Here is a 17,050-nt window from a genome sequence, read left to right as displayed (position 1 = left end):
AACCACGGAAGTAGCAGAGAAGAAACTAGTGGTGGCATCGGCAGGTAAAAAATACACCTCTTTTTATCGTCGTCGATTGAGAAAGAAAGAAACACCAGATTTGATAGAAAAGCCGCGAATTTTTTTATGTTTTTCTTTGGGAATTTTCCGGGAAACACATCGGAAAAAACTTAATCGCCGGAAAATGTTTCTATCTCACCCTCCTCAAGTAATACAACCGACTTGTTATACTGTTAACTTCTTACCTCGTTGTGCTCCGAAGCCACCGTTGTGTTCCGTTGCCTTAAACAATCCTTCGATAGCTGCCAGCGCCGGAGCTAAAATCTCTAATAATCAGCTAATTCAATCGTTGTGCAAAGAGGGTAAGCTTAAGCAGGCGCTTCGCGTCTTGTCTCAGGAATCTAGCCCGAGTCAACAGACTTACGAGCTTCTAATTCTCTGTTGCGGTCATCATAGCTCTTTTTCTGATGCTCGACGAGTTCATCGACATATTCTGGATAATGGGTTTGATCAAGATCCTTTTTTGGCTACGAAGCTTATCGGTATGTATTCGGATTTGGGGTCTGTGGATTATGCACGGAAGGTGTTCGATAAAACGCATAAAAGAACTATATATGTCTGGAACGCTTTGTTCCGGGCGCTTACATTGGCGGGTCATGGAGAAGAAGTGTTGGGTTTGTATTGGAAGATGAATAGGATTGGAGTTGAGTCAGATAGGTTCACATACACTTATGTTCTCAAGGCTTGTGTTGCATCGGAATGCACAGCGAATTGTCTTACTAAAGGGAAAGAGATTCATGCCCATCTTACCCGACGCGGTTACAATTCGCATGTTTATATCATGACTACGTTGTTGGACATGTATGCTCGATTTGGCTGTGTGGATTATGCCAGCTATGTGTTTAATGGAATGCCCGTCAAAAACGTTGTTTCTTGGAGCGCAATGATTGCCTGCTATGCAAAGAACGGGAAAGCTTTTGAAGCTTTGAGGACTTTCCGTGAAATGATGACAGAAACCAAAGATGCATCCCCGAATTCTGTGACTATGGTTAGTGTGCTTCAAGCTTGTGCTTCGCTTGCAGCTTTAGAGCAAGGGAGATTGATTCATGGGTACATACTCAGACGGGGGCTTGACTCCATCTTGCCGGTGATCAGTGCTCTTGTGACAATGTATGGTAGATGTGGTAAGCTCGAAGTGGGACAAAGAGTATTTGATCGAATGGATGACCGGGATGTTGTATCCTGGAATTCCTTGATATCAAGCTATGGTGTTCACGGGTATGGAAGGAAAGCAATTCAAATATTTGAAGAGATGCTCGCCAATGGGGCTACTCCAACTCCTGTAACATTTGTCAGTGTTTTGGGAGCTTGCAGCCACGAGGGCCTTGTTGAAGAAGGAAAAAGACTGTTTGAATCAATGTGGAGTGACCATGGAATAAAACCACAAGTCGAGCATTATGCTTGTATGGTTGATCTGTTAGGTCGGGCGAATAGGTTAGACGAGGCAGCAAAGATGGTTCAAGACATGAGGACTGAACCAGGGCCTAAGGTTTGGGGTTCCCTTCTTGGGTCTTGTAGAATTCACGGAAATGTTGGCCTTGCAGAACGAGCAAGTAAAAGGCTCTTTGCACTTGAACCAAAAAATGCAGGGAATTATGTGTTGTTGGCAGACATTTATGCGGAAGCGCAGATGTGGGATGAGGTTAAGAGAGTGAAGAAGCTCCTAGAACACCGGGGACTGCAGAAATTGCCTGGTCGGTGCTGGATGGAAGTGAGGAAGAAAATGTACTCGTTTGTCTCAGTGGATGAGTTTAACCCTCTTATGGAACAGATTCATGCTTTCTTGGTTAAGTTAGCCGAAGATATGAAGGAGAAAGGGTACATACCGCAAACCAAAGGGGTTCTGTATGAGCTTGAGACAGAAGAGAAAGAGCGGATAGTGTTAGGACACAGTGAGAAACTGGCGTTGGCGTTTGGGCTGATAAATACATCAAAAGGAGAGCCCATCAGAATCACGAAGAACTTGCGTTTGTGCGAGGACTGTCACTTGTTTACAAAGTTCATCTCGAAGTTTATGGAGAAGGAGATTCTAGTTAGAGATGTGAACCGGTTTCATAGGTTCAAGAATGGAGTGTGTTCCTGTGGAGATTACTGGTAATACTTGTGCGACTTTACGATTGCTTGTGTATAATAAGCAAGGGAGAGATCTCGACTAAAGTTCTTGGACTTAGTCAGGCCAAAGGAATAACGAACAGGTTGTTAGGCTTAGAAAATTCCTGTAATATATGCCAACGTAAGCTGTTGGGATCATTGTTACTATCCTATTGTTCTTCAATAAACAGAAAAAAGCTTGTTCATTTCACTCTCTGCCTTCGGTTCAAAAAGTCGAAACAAGCCTCATCCGTGTAAGCTTCTGATTCCTGGTTAAGTAAGTAAGCTGCAGTCACTGGTCCACCTTGCTTCAGTCTTGATTAAGCTGCAGGCAGAGGTTTCTGGCTGTAGTGAATTGATATCAAGGATTCTATAATTCAAATGGTTTACACGTGAACAGGCCCATTGTATGCTGGTTCTGTTTGTTTGGAGATTTAGTCATGCTAACGCTCTGCTTTGTTCTTTTGTAAGCTGGCTCAGTAACCGCAATTGCATTGGTTCAATCATACAAACAACAGTTATGTATCTTCTCTTTGTTAAGAGATTAACCTAAATTAGTTACTACCTTTTTACTTACGCACGCAAATATTTCCATTTTCCTAAAATGTACAAAAACGACTCTAAAACAAAAAAATGGAAAACATGCATTATCGAAAAAAGGAAAATTAGAAGAAAAGAAATAGAAAGCAAACCAAATTAACAAAAAGGATCAAACAACACAAGCATCATAAATAAGAGTAGCCAGAAACACAAAGGGTATTCAATTCTTCTTTGTCTAAGAACACAAACACAAAAGAGAGAGATCAGAGATCAAAGATGCCACTAGCTGAGATCTTAGTTTTGGGGTATGCTGGACTTTTCTGGGCTTTGGTAAGCTATTGTAGTAGCGGCAATAATAATGCTTCACAGAAGAAGTTTGATATCAGACCAAGCGGCTTAGGAACTGGAGCGGTTTGCGTCATCATCTTAGTCGTAATGGGTATGATGTTCCTTAACAACAACGCTGAACAAATTCACCATGGTGTCAACGAACAAGCTGATGGGATTTGGATTCTTGTTATCATCTTGTTCTGTCTCTTCATGCTTTATCTCAAAGGCGTTTTTTGATTTCTCCTTTTTATTCTATTTTTTGTTCTACGAATGTGTTTTGCTTCATATTGTATTTTCCTTTTCGTTATATCATAACTTCATAAGGAATTTTTAATAAATATGATTACAGATATTTAACTTGAAACACAAGGAAAGTAAAATAAAAAAAGGAAACTGTACGGAACTCCAAAACAGCATCGTTTATGGCGTTTTTTAGTCGTCGTCGACGTAGATGGTCTCTTGTTTAAACAGTCCTCCAAACACTTTCCTCACCTCTTTCTCCTGCTTCTTCAGAGGCTCTTCCTTCTTTTTGGATGCAAAAGGAGATGATGTGGCGGGTTTAGCGCTCACGTTTCTCTGTTTCACCACTGCTTTCTTGGGTGGCAAGTTTCTCGCTTTCGCCTGTCCTCTGACCGTAGCAACCTGTACTTTAGGTGCCTCTGAAGCGTTCTGGACTGCGGTAGTGAATTGAGAACCGAGTTTATTCCAGGAGAGACCTGAGCCGATATCTTTAGCCTTGCTAAATAGACCGTCCACTGTGATTCCCACGGCATCTGCTTTCTGCTCGGCTTCCTCAGCTTCTGCTTCTTTCTCTGCCTCTGAAGCGTTCTGGACCGCGGTAGCGAATTGAGAACCGAGTTTATTCCAGGAGAGACCCGATCCGATATCTTTAGCCTTGCTAAATAGACCGTCCACGGTGATTCCCACGGCATCTGCTTTCTGCTTGGCATCCTCAGCTAAACTAGCAGCTTCTGCTTCTTTTGAAGAGAGCTTTTGCATTTGTTTCTCAAGCTCTTTCGCTTCTTCTGCTGCTTCTCGGGCTCTCTCAGCTGCAACTTTAGCTTCTTCCTCGGCTCTTGCCTTTGCGATCGCATCTGCGTATACTTTTCTCCTCCCATCTTCCGGGATTACACTATCATATATTTCATTAAACGAAGTTGACACATAACTTATTAAGCTATAAACTCACAAGCAATACAACAATTGTCTTTTGAATCAATCAAGAAGAGGACTCATTTACCTGAATAGCTCATCTACTGGCCTCAACGGTGCTGATGGATCTGTAGAAACTTCCACCACCTGAAAAAGGAGACACAGAACTAATATCATCAAGATTTTGAGCGCATACACGAACACAACTTGACGAGTGAGTTACTTGTGCTATACGCTACCTTATTTTCTGCCACGGCCGTGTTAGCAAACATGTCTGCAACCAGCGACGCAATCTTCAACTTGGGAACCTGGTCGTAAACAGAACACCAAACAAGTTAATCAACCCATTAATCAAAACCAATCTATAAACAAATGATTTAGTTTCAATGTAATGTATGATAATAATCCCTTTTTTATCGCATACATTACATTACTTTGTAGGCCTCGGACGACGAACTACTGCCACTGCCGCTGTTACTCCCTTCAGCTGAAACGACGACGTTATAAGATTTCTCCGGGGAGAAATCCTCCGTCAAGCTCGTCTTTATGAGCGTGTACGCCACATCGGTTTGAGCTACTTTCTCGATGAGGTCAGAGATAGTCAATGGCTGAGATTTTGCGAAAAGGTTCCCAAAAAACGAAGTAATACCGTCTAGCACGTTGTACGTGGATCCGCTGATGCTACCATCGTACACGATTGCAACATGGTTTACGCCAGCAAGCTCAGCCGCTTGGACCACGAGCAAAGCGTCTGAGGTCGAGACTGGTGCGTCAGGACCGTTCTCTGTCGCCCCGACCGTAACCACAACTTTGGTCGCGTTTCCTATGGCTTTTGCGATTGATTCAGCGTCTTGGAAAGTTGATTGAACAGCGTTTAGCCTCTTGACTTCCTCATTTGATAAAATCTGTTGAAAAGCTGAGCGTCAAACCATAATCAAAACGCCAAACGCCACCCCGAGTTCACATGCGAAGTCAAAGCATAATAATCTAAAACCAAAATGCGTTTTTATATCGCTAAATCAAAGGTGTAACTGTTATCGCTGTCTTAATATCTGAAATGCGATTAATTGCGTCTAAAAATCAAGATCATCATTATCACGTTAAGATTATACGAATCGTGGGACTCAAAAACAAAACAAAACAAGCGGACCTTGTAAGTGGCCGCAACACGAGCGAGGTCTTGGGCGGCTCCAAGGTCAGGAACGCCAGCTCGAACGCTGAATCCTCGTTGCAAGAGCGTTTGAGCTATGCGTATACCAGCTTGTCCCGTAGCACCGGCCACAAAAACCGTACCAGGATCTTTCTTTCTGTTATTACCAAACACTAAACCGGTGGAAGGGTTTGTCACCACCGGCATGAGTGACTTCATGTCCGGTAACTTACCGAAATTGAACCCGAATGGTTTCGAATCTGAAGATTTACCGGTTTGTTTAGCCTCCGAGTCATCATCACCGCCCTTCGTTTTCCCCAGTTGAAACGCCGTTTGCTTAGCCCACACGGTTAACCTAGGTTTTCTCGGGTTAAACCGGACACCCTGCGGTGGCGCGGTGGTTAACAGGAATGAAGTTGAACTAGAAGCCATTAGAAGAGATCACCAACGAGCTTAAACCGTTTTCTTGTACCTCAAGTAAACAATGTAGATGCCATACATTGAAGATGAGACACCATGGCGATGATAGAGTGCACAAGACAGTTCTTGTGTTTGTGTGTTTCCACAGAGAGATGCTTTTGTTATCCGAAACGGATTCATAGCCAATAACATCGTGACACGTCAACAACATATCTTGGTGTAGCTTGGTCTGAACTTTTCGCCACAGAATCTTGATATTGCGGGGCCTAGATGTTAAAATACTTATAACTTTTGCCACAATAGTTTCACGTAATATCAAAATCCATCCCAAAGTTTTTTGTTAGTTAAGCAAAGGCCCATGAAAACATAATTTGTTTTCACTACCTAATAATTAATAAGTGATACAACAAACTTTCATGCAATCAAGAAGAGAATTAGAAAGACTAAACCTTTTTTTTTTTTGTAACAAAACGTGTTGTTGTCCATTAATGATCGCACACACAATATAATCCAGTTGTTCATTTGTAACACATACTATGTAACCTTTTTTTTTAAAGCTGTAACTAACGTCGAATGTGTAAAAAAGTAAAGACATATGATCCTTATGCTGCAAGTTCAAGAACATTCACATGTTGAACTCCAGAAATATCTTGTTTATTACGCAACATACTTCTCCTCTACTACTGTGGATGCAATGGAGAGGAATAGAGCTTCTTAAAGCTATTCTGAGAATCTGCTATTGAGAATCACAGAACAACTCTCTTACTTGTGACATGATTGTAACACGTTTGTTAAAAACTTTCATAGCATTAGATAAATACAAGCTTGTCCCGTACCATAGGGACGTATTTTATCTTTCAATGTATACATAGTGGACATATAAAAGTTGGAAAAACTGTAAAAAGAAGTTGCGGCCGAAACTATACCGTTCTTCCAATGATGTTGTTTCTTGGTTGTGCGTATTTTTGAAGGTTCTTGAGAGAAGTGGACTGTTCTGTTCTGTTCTGTTCTTTCCTGGCACTAGAAGAAGTGGTGCTACGCAAGAACTTCATTGTACGGTGTTGGAATACTGATCCCGGGTGTGTCTGGAGGCATCTCAGGCAAAACATCATTTCCTTCAAGATAGTTTACCACTTGGGACATACTAGGCCTGTCCTCTGGATTGTATTGTGCGCAGAGTAGTCCAAGCTTCAGTACCAGCTCTATCTCCTTGTAGACGTAATCTCCTTCCAGTCTAGCATCGCGGGCACCAACCAAGTTCCCTCTTTTACAGCATTGACACACCCAGCTGATCAAGTTAAACTCTTCAGGCTTCCCGGGATACTCTATAAACATTCTTCCACATGCAAACTCTAGTAGTAATGCTCCGAATGAATAAACATCTGCTTTGGTTGTTGGCATTCCTGTTATGATTAGCTCTGGAGCCACATAACCTACGCTTCCAAGCATTGGATTCCTGTTTGTGCCTAATCTAGCTAGACCAAAATCTAACCGCCCGTTTAAATCCTCATCCAAGAGTACATTTGCGGCTTTAACATCTCGGTGGAGAACGATTTGTTCATGCAAATATAGAAGAGCTGAAGCCACTCCTTTGATGATGTGAAACCTTTGGGACCAACTAAGGTTAGGCCTTTCGTCGTTAAACAAGAAATCGTCTAGGTTTCCATAAGGCATATAGTCATAGACCAAGAGTAGTTCACCTTTTCTTCTGCAGTATCCTAAGAGCTGCACAAGGTTCTTGTGCCTTAACTTTCCAACACCAACAATCTGAGAAACCAGGTGCTTGGTATCTTGTTCTGCATCCAAAGAAACTCTCTTTACAGCAATATGTGCATTAGAAGAGAGCTTTCCTTTGTAGACTGTACCGTTTGCCTCTGTTCCGAGCAGCTCACTCTCTTTGAATCCTTTGGTGGCTTTGTAGAGAGCTTTGTAAGAAAACCTCTGAGGGCTGTAATCTTCCTCCCATTCTTCTCGGACTTCTTCATACTTGCTGTTCACATACATTGATCTTAATGCTGCTCCCATTTTGTAAAAATATACCTTAAAGAAAAAACTTGCCAGATTATTGCAGATTCTCAAGACAGCTTTTACTCTGTTGTTTGAACCAATTTTGTGAATACCAATGTTGTGTCTGTTGCAACTTTGTCAAGCCGTATCTGTTTGGTGATTTGTGTTGTTGTGGGGAATGAGTTGCAGACCACTTACTCTCAAGAGAAGGTCAACTGCTGTACAAAACCGTCCATTCTTGTTCTTTAATCGTATAATTAATCTCTTAAAATTGTATTTAATCATTACTAGTTGCATTCAGAAGATTTCAGTATCGTTAAATGCAATTTATATTGCAACATTGAACATGTTCATGTCTTTGATCACCTGGAGGAATTAAATATTCAAATACATATTTTTTCTGAAGATTGATATATATTTTCTTCTTATTACAGAAGTCAACTACAAGAAGGAAGGAAGGAAACAAAAACCAAACAAAATGTTTTGCCTCCTCAGCATAGAGTAAAGTAAAGAACAAGAAAAAACAAAAGATGTATTAGAATCTTGAATCTCTTATGTATACAACAGACTTCAGCTAAATATGAATCTTGGATTTGGTAAGATAACATTACTAATAGGGGGAAAAGAGGATTGAAATAGATAGCCTCTTTCTTGCATAGAGGGTTTGTAAACAATACACATATTAAAGAAACCCTATGATCTGTTCTTTAGTTTGGTTGAAGTATCTTCCCATGATTTTCTTCTTCAACAACTGCAGCAAAACAAATGCATTAGAATAATACAAAATGGTTATATCAAATTGTTTTAGTTGTGGCTTAAAATAGGAACTCACTTTCATTCGTGTTGGCTAAAAGGGGAGCTTTGTTGTCTGCTGAATTTGGAGCAGGTGCCATGGTTGTGGCTGCACCAAAACTTGTAGCCTGAGAAGAAGCTTTACGAGGACTAATAGCTTCAGATATTACTCGAGAAAGTTCTCTATCGTCTTCGCTAGGCTCAAACTTCTGGGATATGTATTCCTTCATTGATACGCCTTTGTCCCACACCTGGTCATAACATATTTACAAACACAAGATGATTGATTGAATGATGCACTTACCTATAGGCACAAACACATATAAACAAGTTATAGCACCTTGGTATTGAAGCCAGTTGGCTGGTTAGTTCCAGCAGTGTTTATTTCTGAAACATCGTTTATCTCATCTTCTGGCTCTGTTGATTCTGGAAAAGCCATATCTTGAATCTTCTTAGTTATAGCGTTAGTTGCGTCAGAGACTTTGGCATAAGCAGGTGCTAGCTTCTCTGTCACGGTTTCTGTTACGGTCTTGCTTGGACTAATAGGTTGCTGGCTTGTGAATTCTTTCCCTGTCGTCTCATCCACGGATCTTGTTAATGTTGTTGTTTCGGAGTCAGCAGGCTTCTCTTGTTTGACATCAGACAAAACATTCTTCTCAGAGAACACAGGACGTTCTGTGTTGGAACCAGTACAGTCTTTTTGTTCATGTTCAGCGCCGTGTTTGGTTGGGAGAACAGACAAAACATTCGTCTCAGTGATCACAGGATTTTCCCGCGGATGCTGCCTCGCAGTCTTCTTCAACTCTTCAGGCGCCTTCTTTGATTCATACACTGGACATAACACACAAGAAAGATCGATCAGTCTTGAGCAATATCAAAACAAAGATTATTGATAATTATGTAGCTTTTGCTTAATTTGATATTACTTGGGGCTCCAAGATATTCAGGATCTTCTTCTTGTTCCTCTTCTAGTCCTCCTTCTTCTCTGATTTTACGGTCTTTCGAGTTGTCACGTGGTGAAAGCGATGCATAACCTCCTTCTCTAACTTCATGGTCTTCGGATCTGCTAAAGGGTGACATGGTTGCATCACCTTCTTCATCATGTCTCTTCTTGGCGCTGAGGCTGTGCTGCAGTTTTTTCGCCTTATCCTTCATTTTAGAGAACAGAGATTTCTTGTGGTGTGAATGTTCTCCTTCGTTTTCCTTTCTTGGTGAACCAGAAGGCGACCTCTTTGAAGCTTCACCAGCTAAAAAAACACCCCAAGATTTTGCGTCCAAGAACATCAAAATCAATAAATCACAAACAAATTAGATTAATGCAATAACAGAGACTTACATTGGTGACGCTGTCCAAGTGTTGAGAAGCTAGGATTTCCAGAATGATCAACATGTGTTTTTAAGCTCTCGAGCTCTGCGACCGGGTCAAGTTGACGCGACATTTGATAAAAAGGCAAAAGAAAAGTTTTCTAAATCTTCTGTTTGGGAACTCTGATCCTAAGAGAACAACATAAGATAAATATAAGACAAGAAAAGGTATGCTTGTCCGTCCACATGAGTCTTGTTCCTCCGAGGTTCTTGGACATTCCATAAAGAAGAAATGCTTAAAAATAGTCATGGTCTAAGAAAACTGGAGAAGCATAATTAAAGGGAAGACAAAGTCTCTTTGCCTGAGATATTGACGTTTTGAGCTGAATTATAGGACTCACATTTATAGAGTTTTCTACTTAAAACAAAATTAGAACCAGAAATCACAAAGACAGTCTCTAGTAAACTCAAGCAAGACTGTCACACCTGAAATTCAACTTAAATAGGTCTAGGTCAGTCCAAAGTAACAAATGTGAAATACAGAGACGGACATACATTGCTTAGCATGCATACTGTTTACAGCTAATAAAAACGGCACGTGTTTCTTATGTAGATACAGAAAACGGGATGTAGTCTAAAGGAAAGTCTCTCTTTACCTGCTTAAAACCCAAAAGTACACATAAGCTTTCGCCGAAGCCAAAAAGTACACTACCTTCTTCTTCTTCTCTCTAAAACCTTATCTATCCCTCTTCCTTCTCCGCCCATGGCCGCCTTCTCCGTCAACGGGAAGCTTATCCCGGCGGCGACTAGCTCTACCAATCCTACTCCTCTCTCTTCTCGCCGGAAATTTCTTTCTCCTTCCACTTCTCGTCTTCCTCGCATCTCCTCACCGTCTCCTCGCGTCCCATCGATAAAATGCAGTAGTAGCTTACCTAGCCGAGATACTGAGCCTTCTCCAAAGGATTCTCTTCTTAAAAACCTAGCTAAACCTCTTGCCGTAGCCTCAGTCTCGTCCGCTGCGTCCTTCTTTCTATTCCGAATCTCGAATCTTCCGTCGGTTCTGAGCGGTGGTGGAGGTGGAGGAGGAGATGGGAATTTCGGTGGGTTTGGTGGTGGAGGCGGTGGTGGAGATGGTAATGATGGTGGGTTTTGGGGGAAATTGTTTTCTCCGGCGCCGGCTGTTGCTGATGAAGAACAGTCACCGGATTGGGATTCTCATGGTTTACCGGCGAACATCGTTGTGCAATTGAACAAGCTTAGTGGTTTCAAAAAGTATAAGGTTTCTGATATTATGTTCTTTGATCGACGGAGACAAACAACAATTGGTACTGAAGATTCCTTCTTCGAGATGGTTTCGATTAGGCCCGGTGGTGTTTACACTAAAGCTCAATTGCAGAAGGAGCTTGAAACCCTAGCTACTTGTGGAATGTTCGAGAAGGTTGATTTGGAAGGGAAAACGAAACCTGACGGAACCCTAGGTGTTACAATCTCGTTTGCTGAGAGTACATGGCAATCTGCTGATAGGTTCCGATGTATCAACGTTGGGTTAATGGTGCAGTCGAAGCCAATTGAGATGGACTCAGATATGACGGATAAAGAGAAGCTTGAGTATTACAGGAGCTTGGAGAAGGACTACAAGAGGAGAATTGACAGGGCGCGGCCGTGTTTGTTGCCTGCACCTGTGTATGGTGAGGTGATGCAGATGCTGAGGGACCAAGGGAAAGTTAGTGCGAGGCTTTTGCAGAGGATTAGAGACCGTGTTCAGAAATGGTATCATGACGAAGGGTATGCTTGTGCTCAAGTTGTGAATTTTGGGAATTTGAACACTAAGGAGGTTGTTTGTGAAGTTGTGGAAGGTGATATTACTCAGCTGGTCATTCAGTTTCAAGATAAGCTTGGTAATGTGGTTGAAGGGAACACTCAAGTTCCTGTGGTGCGTAGGGAATTGCCTAAGCAGGTATGTGTCTCAAGTTCTGCTATGTCAGATGTGTCATTAGTTATGTTTAGTTCGTTGTTGTTATGTTTCTGATTCTGGCAGTAAATTTGATGGCCTCAGTGGTATAGGATTATGACGAAAATGTAGTTAGGTTATAGACTGATGGAGATCAGGAAAAAATTGACAGACTTTTAGCTCGAACTTGATATTAATTTGATGGTTGTAAAAGGTTTAATTGCTACAATGAACACACATGACAAATGTTTCCATATTCCAGACATGTTATGATATATCCCATTTGTTATGTTATATTTGGTGATAGTATCTGTGTTTCATTGATGTTTTATCGACAGCTCCGCCAAGGCTATGTTTTTAACATTGAAGCTGGGAAACAAGCTCTCAGGAACATCAACTCTTTAGGTCTGTTCTCTAATATTGAAGTCAATCCACGGCCAGATGAGAAAAACGAAGGAGGAATTATCGTTGAGATCAAGCTGAAAGAGCTAGAGCAGAAGTCAGCTGAAGTCAGTACTGAATGGAGTATCGTTCCTGGGCGTGGAGGAGCTCCCACACTGGTATGAATCCTCTTACCGAAATAAGTATATATTTTCAAATTCGGATATTCCATTGTGTTTGATAGTCATTGTTTATATGCATCAGGCTTCATTCCAGCCAGGTGGGTCTGTTACTTTTGAACATCGAAACCTCCAGGGTCTTAATAGGTCACTCATGGGTTCAGTGACCACTAGCAACTTCTTGAATCCTCAGGTACATTAAATCAGCTTACATTGTTGATACATCTATGGCTCAATTTTTTCAATAGATACCTCCATCTATTTCTGTGTTTATGTGCTATGGGCAAACCTTATGTTATATTTTTTCTTTCTCAGGATGATCTTTCATTTAAGCTTGAGTACGTGCACCCGTATCTGGATGGTGTTTACAATCCTCGTAACCGTACATTCAAAACGAGCTGCTTCAACAGCCGCAAACTTAGCCCAGTATTCACGGGAGGACCCGGTGTTGAGGAAGTTCCTCCAATTTGGGTTGATCGAGCTGGTCTGAAAGCTAATATAACTGAGGTAAGCTTACCAACACTCAGTGCCATAGTCGACTTGTTTTTCCTACAAACACTTAACTGAAACATGTTTTCATGCAGAACTTCACACGTCAAAGTAAGTTTACATATGGACTTGTGATGGAGGAGATAACAACCAGAGATGAAAGCAGTCACATTGCTGCGAATGGTCAGAGGCTACTACCTAGCGGTGGAATCAGTGCTGATGGACCTCCAACAACTCTCAGTGGTACTGGTATCGATCGAATGGCTTTTCTACAAGCCAACATTACCCGTGACAATACCAAATTTGTTAATGGGGCAGTTGTTGGAGAGAGAACTGTCTTCCAGGTTTGCTTGGCTAATGATCAAATGAGATTATAATTATGAGTCATATGTGTATTCTGTAAGCTTTACACAATGTATTTGCAAATCACAGGTGGATCAGGGACTGGGTATTGGGAGCAAATTCCCTTTCTTTAACCGCCACCAGTTAACCATGACAAGATTCATTCAGCTGCGGCAAGTAGAAGAAGGCGCTGGTAAACCACCACCACCAGTTCTAGTCCTCCATGGACATTACGGAGGCTGCGTTGGTGACCTTCCAAGCTACGATGCTTTTGTACTTGGTGGTCCATACTCAGTCCGTGGCTACAACATGGGTGAGCTCGGCGCTGCTAGAAACATTGCCGAGGTAATACAACAAACACACAAAACAAAAACAGTATATTTTTCTCTAAAACAGAGAAAATGTGTGTCTAATTAATTGGTTTCATATATTGCAGCTTGGTGCTGAGATCAGAATACCTGTGAAGAACACGCATGTCTACGCGTTTGTTGAGCATGGAAATGATTTAGGAAGCTCAAAGGACGTGAAGGGAAACCCGACAGCAGTCTACAGGAGAACGGGACAGGGTTCGTCCTACGGTGCAGGTGTGAAACTCGGTTTGGTCCGAGCTGAGTATGCTGTAGATCACAACAACGGAACTGGTGCTCTGTTCTTCCGGTTTGGAGAGAGGTATTAAGGTAATGGAGAAGTAAGTTAATGAAATCCACACCTTAGGCTTTCCATTTTCTATCGGAAGGATCTGCTATTTTTCCAGTCTTTTTTTCTTTTGTGGTTTTTTTTTTGTTTTGTTTCTACATCTTTTTCAATAATTGCTTAATGTTAGTGTTTGCTGACGTTGATGAGTTGTGCTAAGAATCGGGAAAGTGTTTCTTCTTCGTAAAGTTCATTGTTTGAAGTTAAACGTGTCCGTTAGAGACACTGATTTGAGTATTTTTGACATACATACGAAAAATTGAATCATAGATAGTATGACAAGCTGAGTAATGATGAGACTGAGACTTTGTATTGGTCCGACGTCTACTTGGATTATTTTGGATGAGATAGACCTCAAGGTCTGCAGGTTAATCGTGTCCCAATTAGCAATTCTCCTACGAACTTCCCGAAGACATGTCTCAGCCATATGAGCTTACGTAGATCGGTCGTGCCTTGAAATAGGTCATTGTCTGACGCTTCTAGCTAGGGTTTGTAGAAACCGTAACTCGGAGATGAAAGCAGGTAAATTACAAGAGTATCAGCGATTTTATATTACAAAGTCTACAACTCACATACATCACTAGTTACTTACATTGTGATGTTTACGTGTTGTGGGTCATTACTACATGTTTGTTTATTTATTTGTGTTGTGTTATTATGGAGCAAAAACACAGAACACATATAATAAGACCACAAACTCCAACTCCATGTGTGTGTCAGAACAAACAAACAACTTTCCTTTCTGGCATTTCTGACATAATATTTTTAGTCACTCTCTTCAGAAGCGTGGCTATCCAATACAATGGAAGGGTTACTAATCTAAAATGGAATATGAAAATAGAGAGAGATACTCTTAATTGTGAATATAGTCTTCTTTGGAAGATTGTGAAACTCCCATTGCCAATGAGATTTTAGTAATAATTGGGTCACTTATTTACATAAGAGAGAAAGAGAAATCGAGTCTAGAAATGGAGAATATAGAACATAAGAGAAGGATAGTGTTGGTTCCCCTTCCATTACAAGGACATGTAACCCCGATGATGCAGCTCGGAAAAGCCCTTACCTTAAAAGGCTTCTCAATCACAGTTGCTTTAGGGCAGCTCAATCCAGTAAGCTCATGGCAACACTTCCCTGGTTTTCAATTTATCACCATAACAGAAAGCTTACCGTTGTCTGAAATCGAGGCACTCGGACCTGTCGAGTTCTTGATAAAGAACAACAATACCAGCGAGGCAAGCTTCAAGGACTGTATAAGTCAGTTGTTGACACAACAAGGTAATGATATTGCATGTATCATCTACGACGATCTTATGTACTTTTGTGAAGCTGCAGCTAAGGAGTTTAAGGTTCCAAGTATTATCTTTAGTACTACTAGTGCTACACATAAAGCTTGCTTCTCTGTTTTAACCAAACTCAATCCCAAGAAGTTCTTGATTGACATGGAAGGTATCTAAAACGAGCTTATTACCCACCCATATTCTACATACAAACTCCTTTTGCTCAACATTTATATATTTGTTTTTACTTTGCAGATCTTGAATTACAGAACAAGTTAGTGGAAAATTTACATCCATTACGTTACAAAGACCTACCAATTGCAGGATTTGGACCACTAGATAGATTTGTGGAGCTTTGTAAGGAAGTACTCAACAGAAGAACATCTTCTGCTGTTATAGTTAACACAGTGAGTTGTCTAGAGAGCTTGTCTCTAACACGAATGCAACAAGATTTTGGAATTCCAGTGTACACATTAGGCCCTCTTCACATTACAGCTGCTTCAGCAACTTATAGTTTACTTGAAGAGGACAAGAGCTGCATTGAATGGCTGAACAAGCAGAAACCAAGGTCAGTTATATACATAAGCTTGGGAAGCATATTTGACATGGGAACTAAGGAAGTTTTAGAGATGGCTTGGGGGTTGTGTGATAGTAACCAACCTTTCTTATGGGTCATCCGAAATGGATACGAGTCATTGCCAGAGGAAGTCAGTAAGATGGTCTCAGAAAGAGGATACATTGTGAAATGGGCACCGCAGAGTGAAGTTCTTGCACATCCTGCAGTGGGAGGCTTCTGGAGCCACTGTGGATGGAACTCAACACTAGAGAGCATCGCGGAAGGAGTTCCAATGATCTGCAGGCCTTTTAACGGTGAGCAGAATTTAAACGCAGTGTATATAGAAAATGTTTGGAGAATAGGGATTCTACTTCAAGGTGAAGTGGAAAGAGGAGTAGTAGAGAGAGCTGTGAAGAAGTTGATCATGGATGATGAAGGTGTATTGATGAGGGAGAGAGCTATTGTTCTTAAAGAGAAGCTCATTTCTTCTGTAAGAAATGGAGGATCCTCATACAATGCATTGACTGAGCTTGTCAACCACTTGAACACAGATTGAAAAAAAAAGATGCTTATTAGACACTAGAAATCATAAAGTAAATCTGGTGATCTTCATGTAAACATAAAAGATTAAGCTTAATCTTGAAAATATTATTGTTTGTTTACGTATTATCCAAGTAAATAACAATTTAACTTAAAACACAGTTCTCCAAAACATTAACAGCAGCAAATAGATTAACATCTACACAAAATACGAGTCATCTCAAGATTAATTAGAAGATCAAAGTTATATCATTACAGATCTCAGACCAATCAGATGGTAAAGACATAATGTTACTATCCAACACGGCAACACGATATAATGTTATAGGTTAAAGAAGGCTAGGAAAACGAGGAATAGTACTTAACTCTCACACAAACATATAAAACCTTATTCATCGTTTTATTTTATATTAACCAAATATATTTTAGGCAATGATATGTACACCACCAGCCAAAAATACTTAATAATATACAAAATATTATCTTCACGGGCCACAGCCTTTGACCATGTCATAATTTGAGAATTATTGATGTTCCATGTGTGAACAACTTCATTGCCAAGAAAGAACAATAGGGACCTTCACTTTCACAGAAAGACTAATCTAAGCTAAGCACATGTGATTGTCTTATAATGTCACAGCAAGACTATTCTAATCTAAGGACATGTGATATGTCTTATAATGTGCAGAGAATCATATACAAATAATACAACTAAAACAAACAAAATTAGAGGAGTTTATTAGTTTAGCTGGTTTAGTTATTATCTAATTGTGTCAAAAGAAAAAATTCAGATCC

At 40.7% G+C, this 17,050-nt stretch overlaps 6 protein-coding genes across 7 annotated transcripts; 3 read left to right on the top strand and 3 right to left on the bottom strand.

The window, feature by feature from the left end:
- Positions 1-70: 70 nt before the first annotated feature.
- LOC17886197 (pentatricopeptide repeat-containing protein At3g46790, chloroplastic) lies at positions 71-2,712 on the top strand. The gene has a single exon (XM_006290645.2). It carries the CDS (start codon positions 185-187, stop codon positions 2,156-2,158), a length of 1,974 nt encoding a protein of 657 aa, XP_006290707.1. The 5' UTR covers positions 71-184; the 3' UTR covers positions 2,159-2,712.
- Positions 2,713-3,296: 584 nt separating this feature from the next.
- Positions 3,297-5,866, bottom strand: LOC17885568 (protein plastid transcriptionally active 16, chloroplastic). The gene is made up of 5 exons (XM_006290274.2): positions 5,324-5,866; positions 4,608-5,078; positions 4,413-4,481; positions 4,262-4,320; positions 3,297-4,153 (listed from the first exon to the last, which is right to left on the bottom strand). The coding sequence occupies exons 1-5, from the start codon at positions 5,753-5,755 to the stop codon at positions 3,454-3,456; spliced, it is 1,731 nt and encodes a 576-aa protein (XP_006290336.1). The 5' UTR covers positions 5,756-5,866; the 3' UTR covers positions 3,297-3,453.
- A 717-nt stretch (positions 5,867-6,583) lies between these two features.
- LOC17884886 (receptor like protein kinase S.3) lies at positions 6,584-7,768 on the bottom strand. The gene has a single exon (XM_023783461.1). The coding sequence runs from the start codon at positions 7,766-7,768 to the stop codon at positions 6,779-6,781; it is 990 nt and encodes a 329-aa protein (XP_023639229.1). The 3' UTR covers positions 6,584-6,778.
- A 475-nt stretch (positions 7,769-8,243) lies between these two features.
- LOC17886350 (low-temperature-induced 65 kDa protein) lies at positions 8,244-9,998 on the bottom strand. The gene is made up of 5 exons (XM_006292675.2): positions 9,879-9,998; positions 9,469-9,789; positions 8,883-9,373; positions 8,583-8,793; positions 8,244-8,501 (listed from the first exon to the last, which is right to left on the bottom strand). The coding sequence occupies exons 1-5, from the start codon at positions 9,979-9,981 to the stop codon at positions 8,458-8,460; spliced, it is 1,170 nt and encodes a 389-aa protein (XP_006292737.1). The 5' UTR covers positions 9,982-9,998; the 3' UTR covers positions 8,244-8,457.
- Positions 9,999-10,547: 549 nt separating this feature from the next.
- On the top strand, positions 10,548-14,121 carry LOC17885332 (protein TOC75-3, chloroplastic). Its single transcript, XM_006290532.2, has 7 exons — positions 10,548-11,804; positions 12,137-12,358; positions 12,444-12,551; positions 12,674-12,865; positions 12,943-13,191; positions 13,280-13,534; positions 13,626-14,121. Exons 1-7 carry the CDS (start codon positions 10,611-10,613, stop codon positions 13,863-13,865), a joined length of 2,460 nt encoding a protein of 819 aa, XP_006290594.2. The 5' UTR covers positions 10,548-10,610; the 3' UTR covers positions 13,866-14,121.
- A 603-nt stretch (positions 14,122-14,724) lies between these two features.
- Positions 14,725-16,323, top strand: LOC17885322 (UDP-glycosyltransferase 76E5). Of its 2 annotated transcripts, XM_023782950.1 has the most exons (3): positions 14,725-14,991; positions 15,067-15,328; positions 15,415-16,323. In XM_023782950.1, the coding sequence occupies exons 1-3, from the start codon at positions 14,851-14,853 to the stop codon at positions 16,269-16,271; spliced, it is 1,260 nt and encodes a 419-aa protein (XP_023638718.1). In that variant the 5' UTR covers positions 14,725-14,850; the 3' UTR covers positions 16,272-16,323. The 2 variants fall into 2 exon arrangements, with proteins under 2 accessions (XP_023638718.1, XP_006291138.1); XM_006291076.2 differs by having other exon boundaries at positions 14,725-15,328.
- Positions 16,324-17,050: the final 727 nt, after the last annotated feature.

The sequence above is a fragment of the Capsella rubella genome, unplaced genomic scaffold, assembly GCF_000375325.1.
Source record: "Capsella rubella cultivar Monte Gargano unplaced genomic scaffold, Caprub1_0 scaffold_5, whole genome shotgun sequence".
NCBI classification, from domain to species: domain Eukaryota; kingdom Viridiplantae; phylum Streptophyta; class Magnoliopsida; order Brassicales; family Brassicaceae; genus Capsella; species Capsella rubella.
Note: the sequence above shows the minus strand (reverse complement) of the source record. Positions and strands in the feature narration are given on the sequence as shown.

Excerpts from the sequence above, each read along its gene's own strand:
- LOC17886197 (XM_006290645.2), top strand. The coding sequence starts at position 185 with ATGTTTCTATCTCACCCTCCTCAAGTAATACAACCGACTTGTTATACT.
- LOC17886350 (XM_006292675.2), bottom strand. The coding sequence starts at position 9,981 with ATGTCGCGTCAACTTGACCCGGTCGCAGAGCTCGAGAGCTTAAAAACA. Across the intron at positions 9,790-9,878 it reads ACTTGGACAGCGTCACCAAT|CTGGTGAAGCTTCAAAGAGG; the intron begins GTAAGTCTCTGT and ends GTGTTTTTTTAG. Across the intron at positions 8,502-8,582 it reads TTTAGCCAACACGAATGAAA|TTGTTGAAGAAGAAAATCAT; the intron begins GTGAGTTCCTAT and ends GTTTTGCTGCAG.
- LOC17885568 (XM_006290274.2), bottom strand. The coding sequence starts at position 5,755 with ATGGCTTCTAGTTCAACTTCATTCCTGTTAACCACCGCGCCACCGCAG. Across the intron at positions 5,079-5,323 it reads GTGTTGCGGCCACTTACAAG|ATTTTATCAAATGAGGAAGT; the intron begins GTCCGCTTGTTT and ends GCTTTTCAACAG. Across the intron at positions 4,154-4,261 it reads CCAGTAGATGAGCTATTCAG|TGTAATCCCGGAAGATGGGA; the intron begins GTAAATGAGTCC and ends AATATATGATAG.
- LOC17884886 (XM_023783461.1), bottom strand. The coding sequence starts at position 7,768 with ATGGGAGCAGCATTAAGATCAATGTATGTGAACAGCAAGTATGAAGAA.
- LOC17885332 (XM_006290532.2), top strand. The coding sequence starts at position 10,611 with ATGGCCGCCTTCTCCGTCAACGGGAAGCTTATCCCGGCGGCGACTAGC. Across the intron at positions 12,359-12,443 it reads GTGGAGGAGCTCCCACACTG|GCTTCATTCCAGCCAGGTGG; the intron begins GTATGAATCCTC and ends TATATGCATCAG. Across the intron at positions 13,192-13,279 it reads GAGAGAGAACTGTCTTCCAG|GTGGATCAGGGACTGGGTAT; the intron begins GTTTGCTTGGCT and ends TGCAAATCACAG.
- LOC17885322 (XM_006291076.2), top strand. The coding sequence starts at position 14,851 with ATGGAGAATATAGAACATAAGAGAAGGATAGTGTTGGTTCCCCTTCCA. Across the intron at positions 15,329-15,414 it reads GTTCTTGATTGACATGGAAG|ATCTTGAATTACAGAACAAG; the intron begins GTATCTAAAACG and ends TTTACTTTGCAG.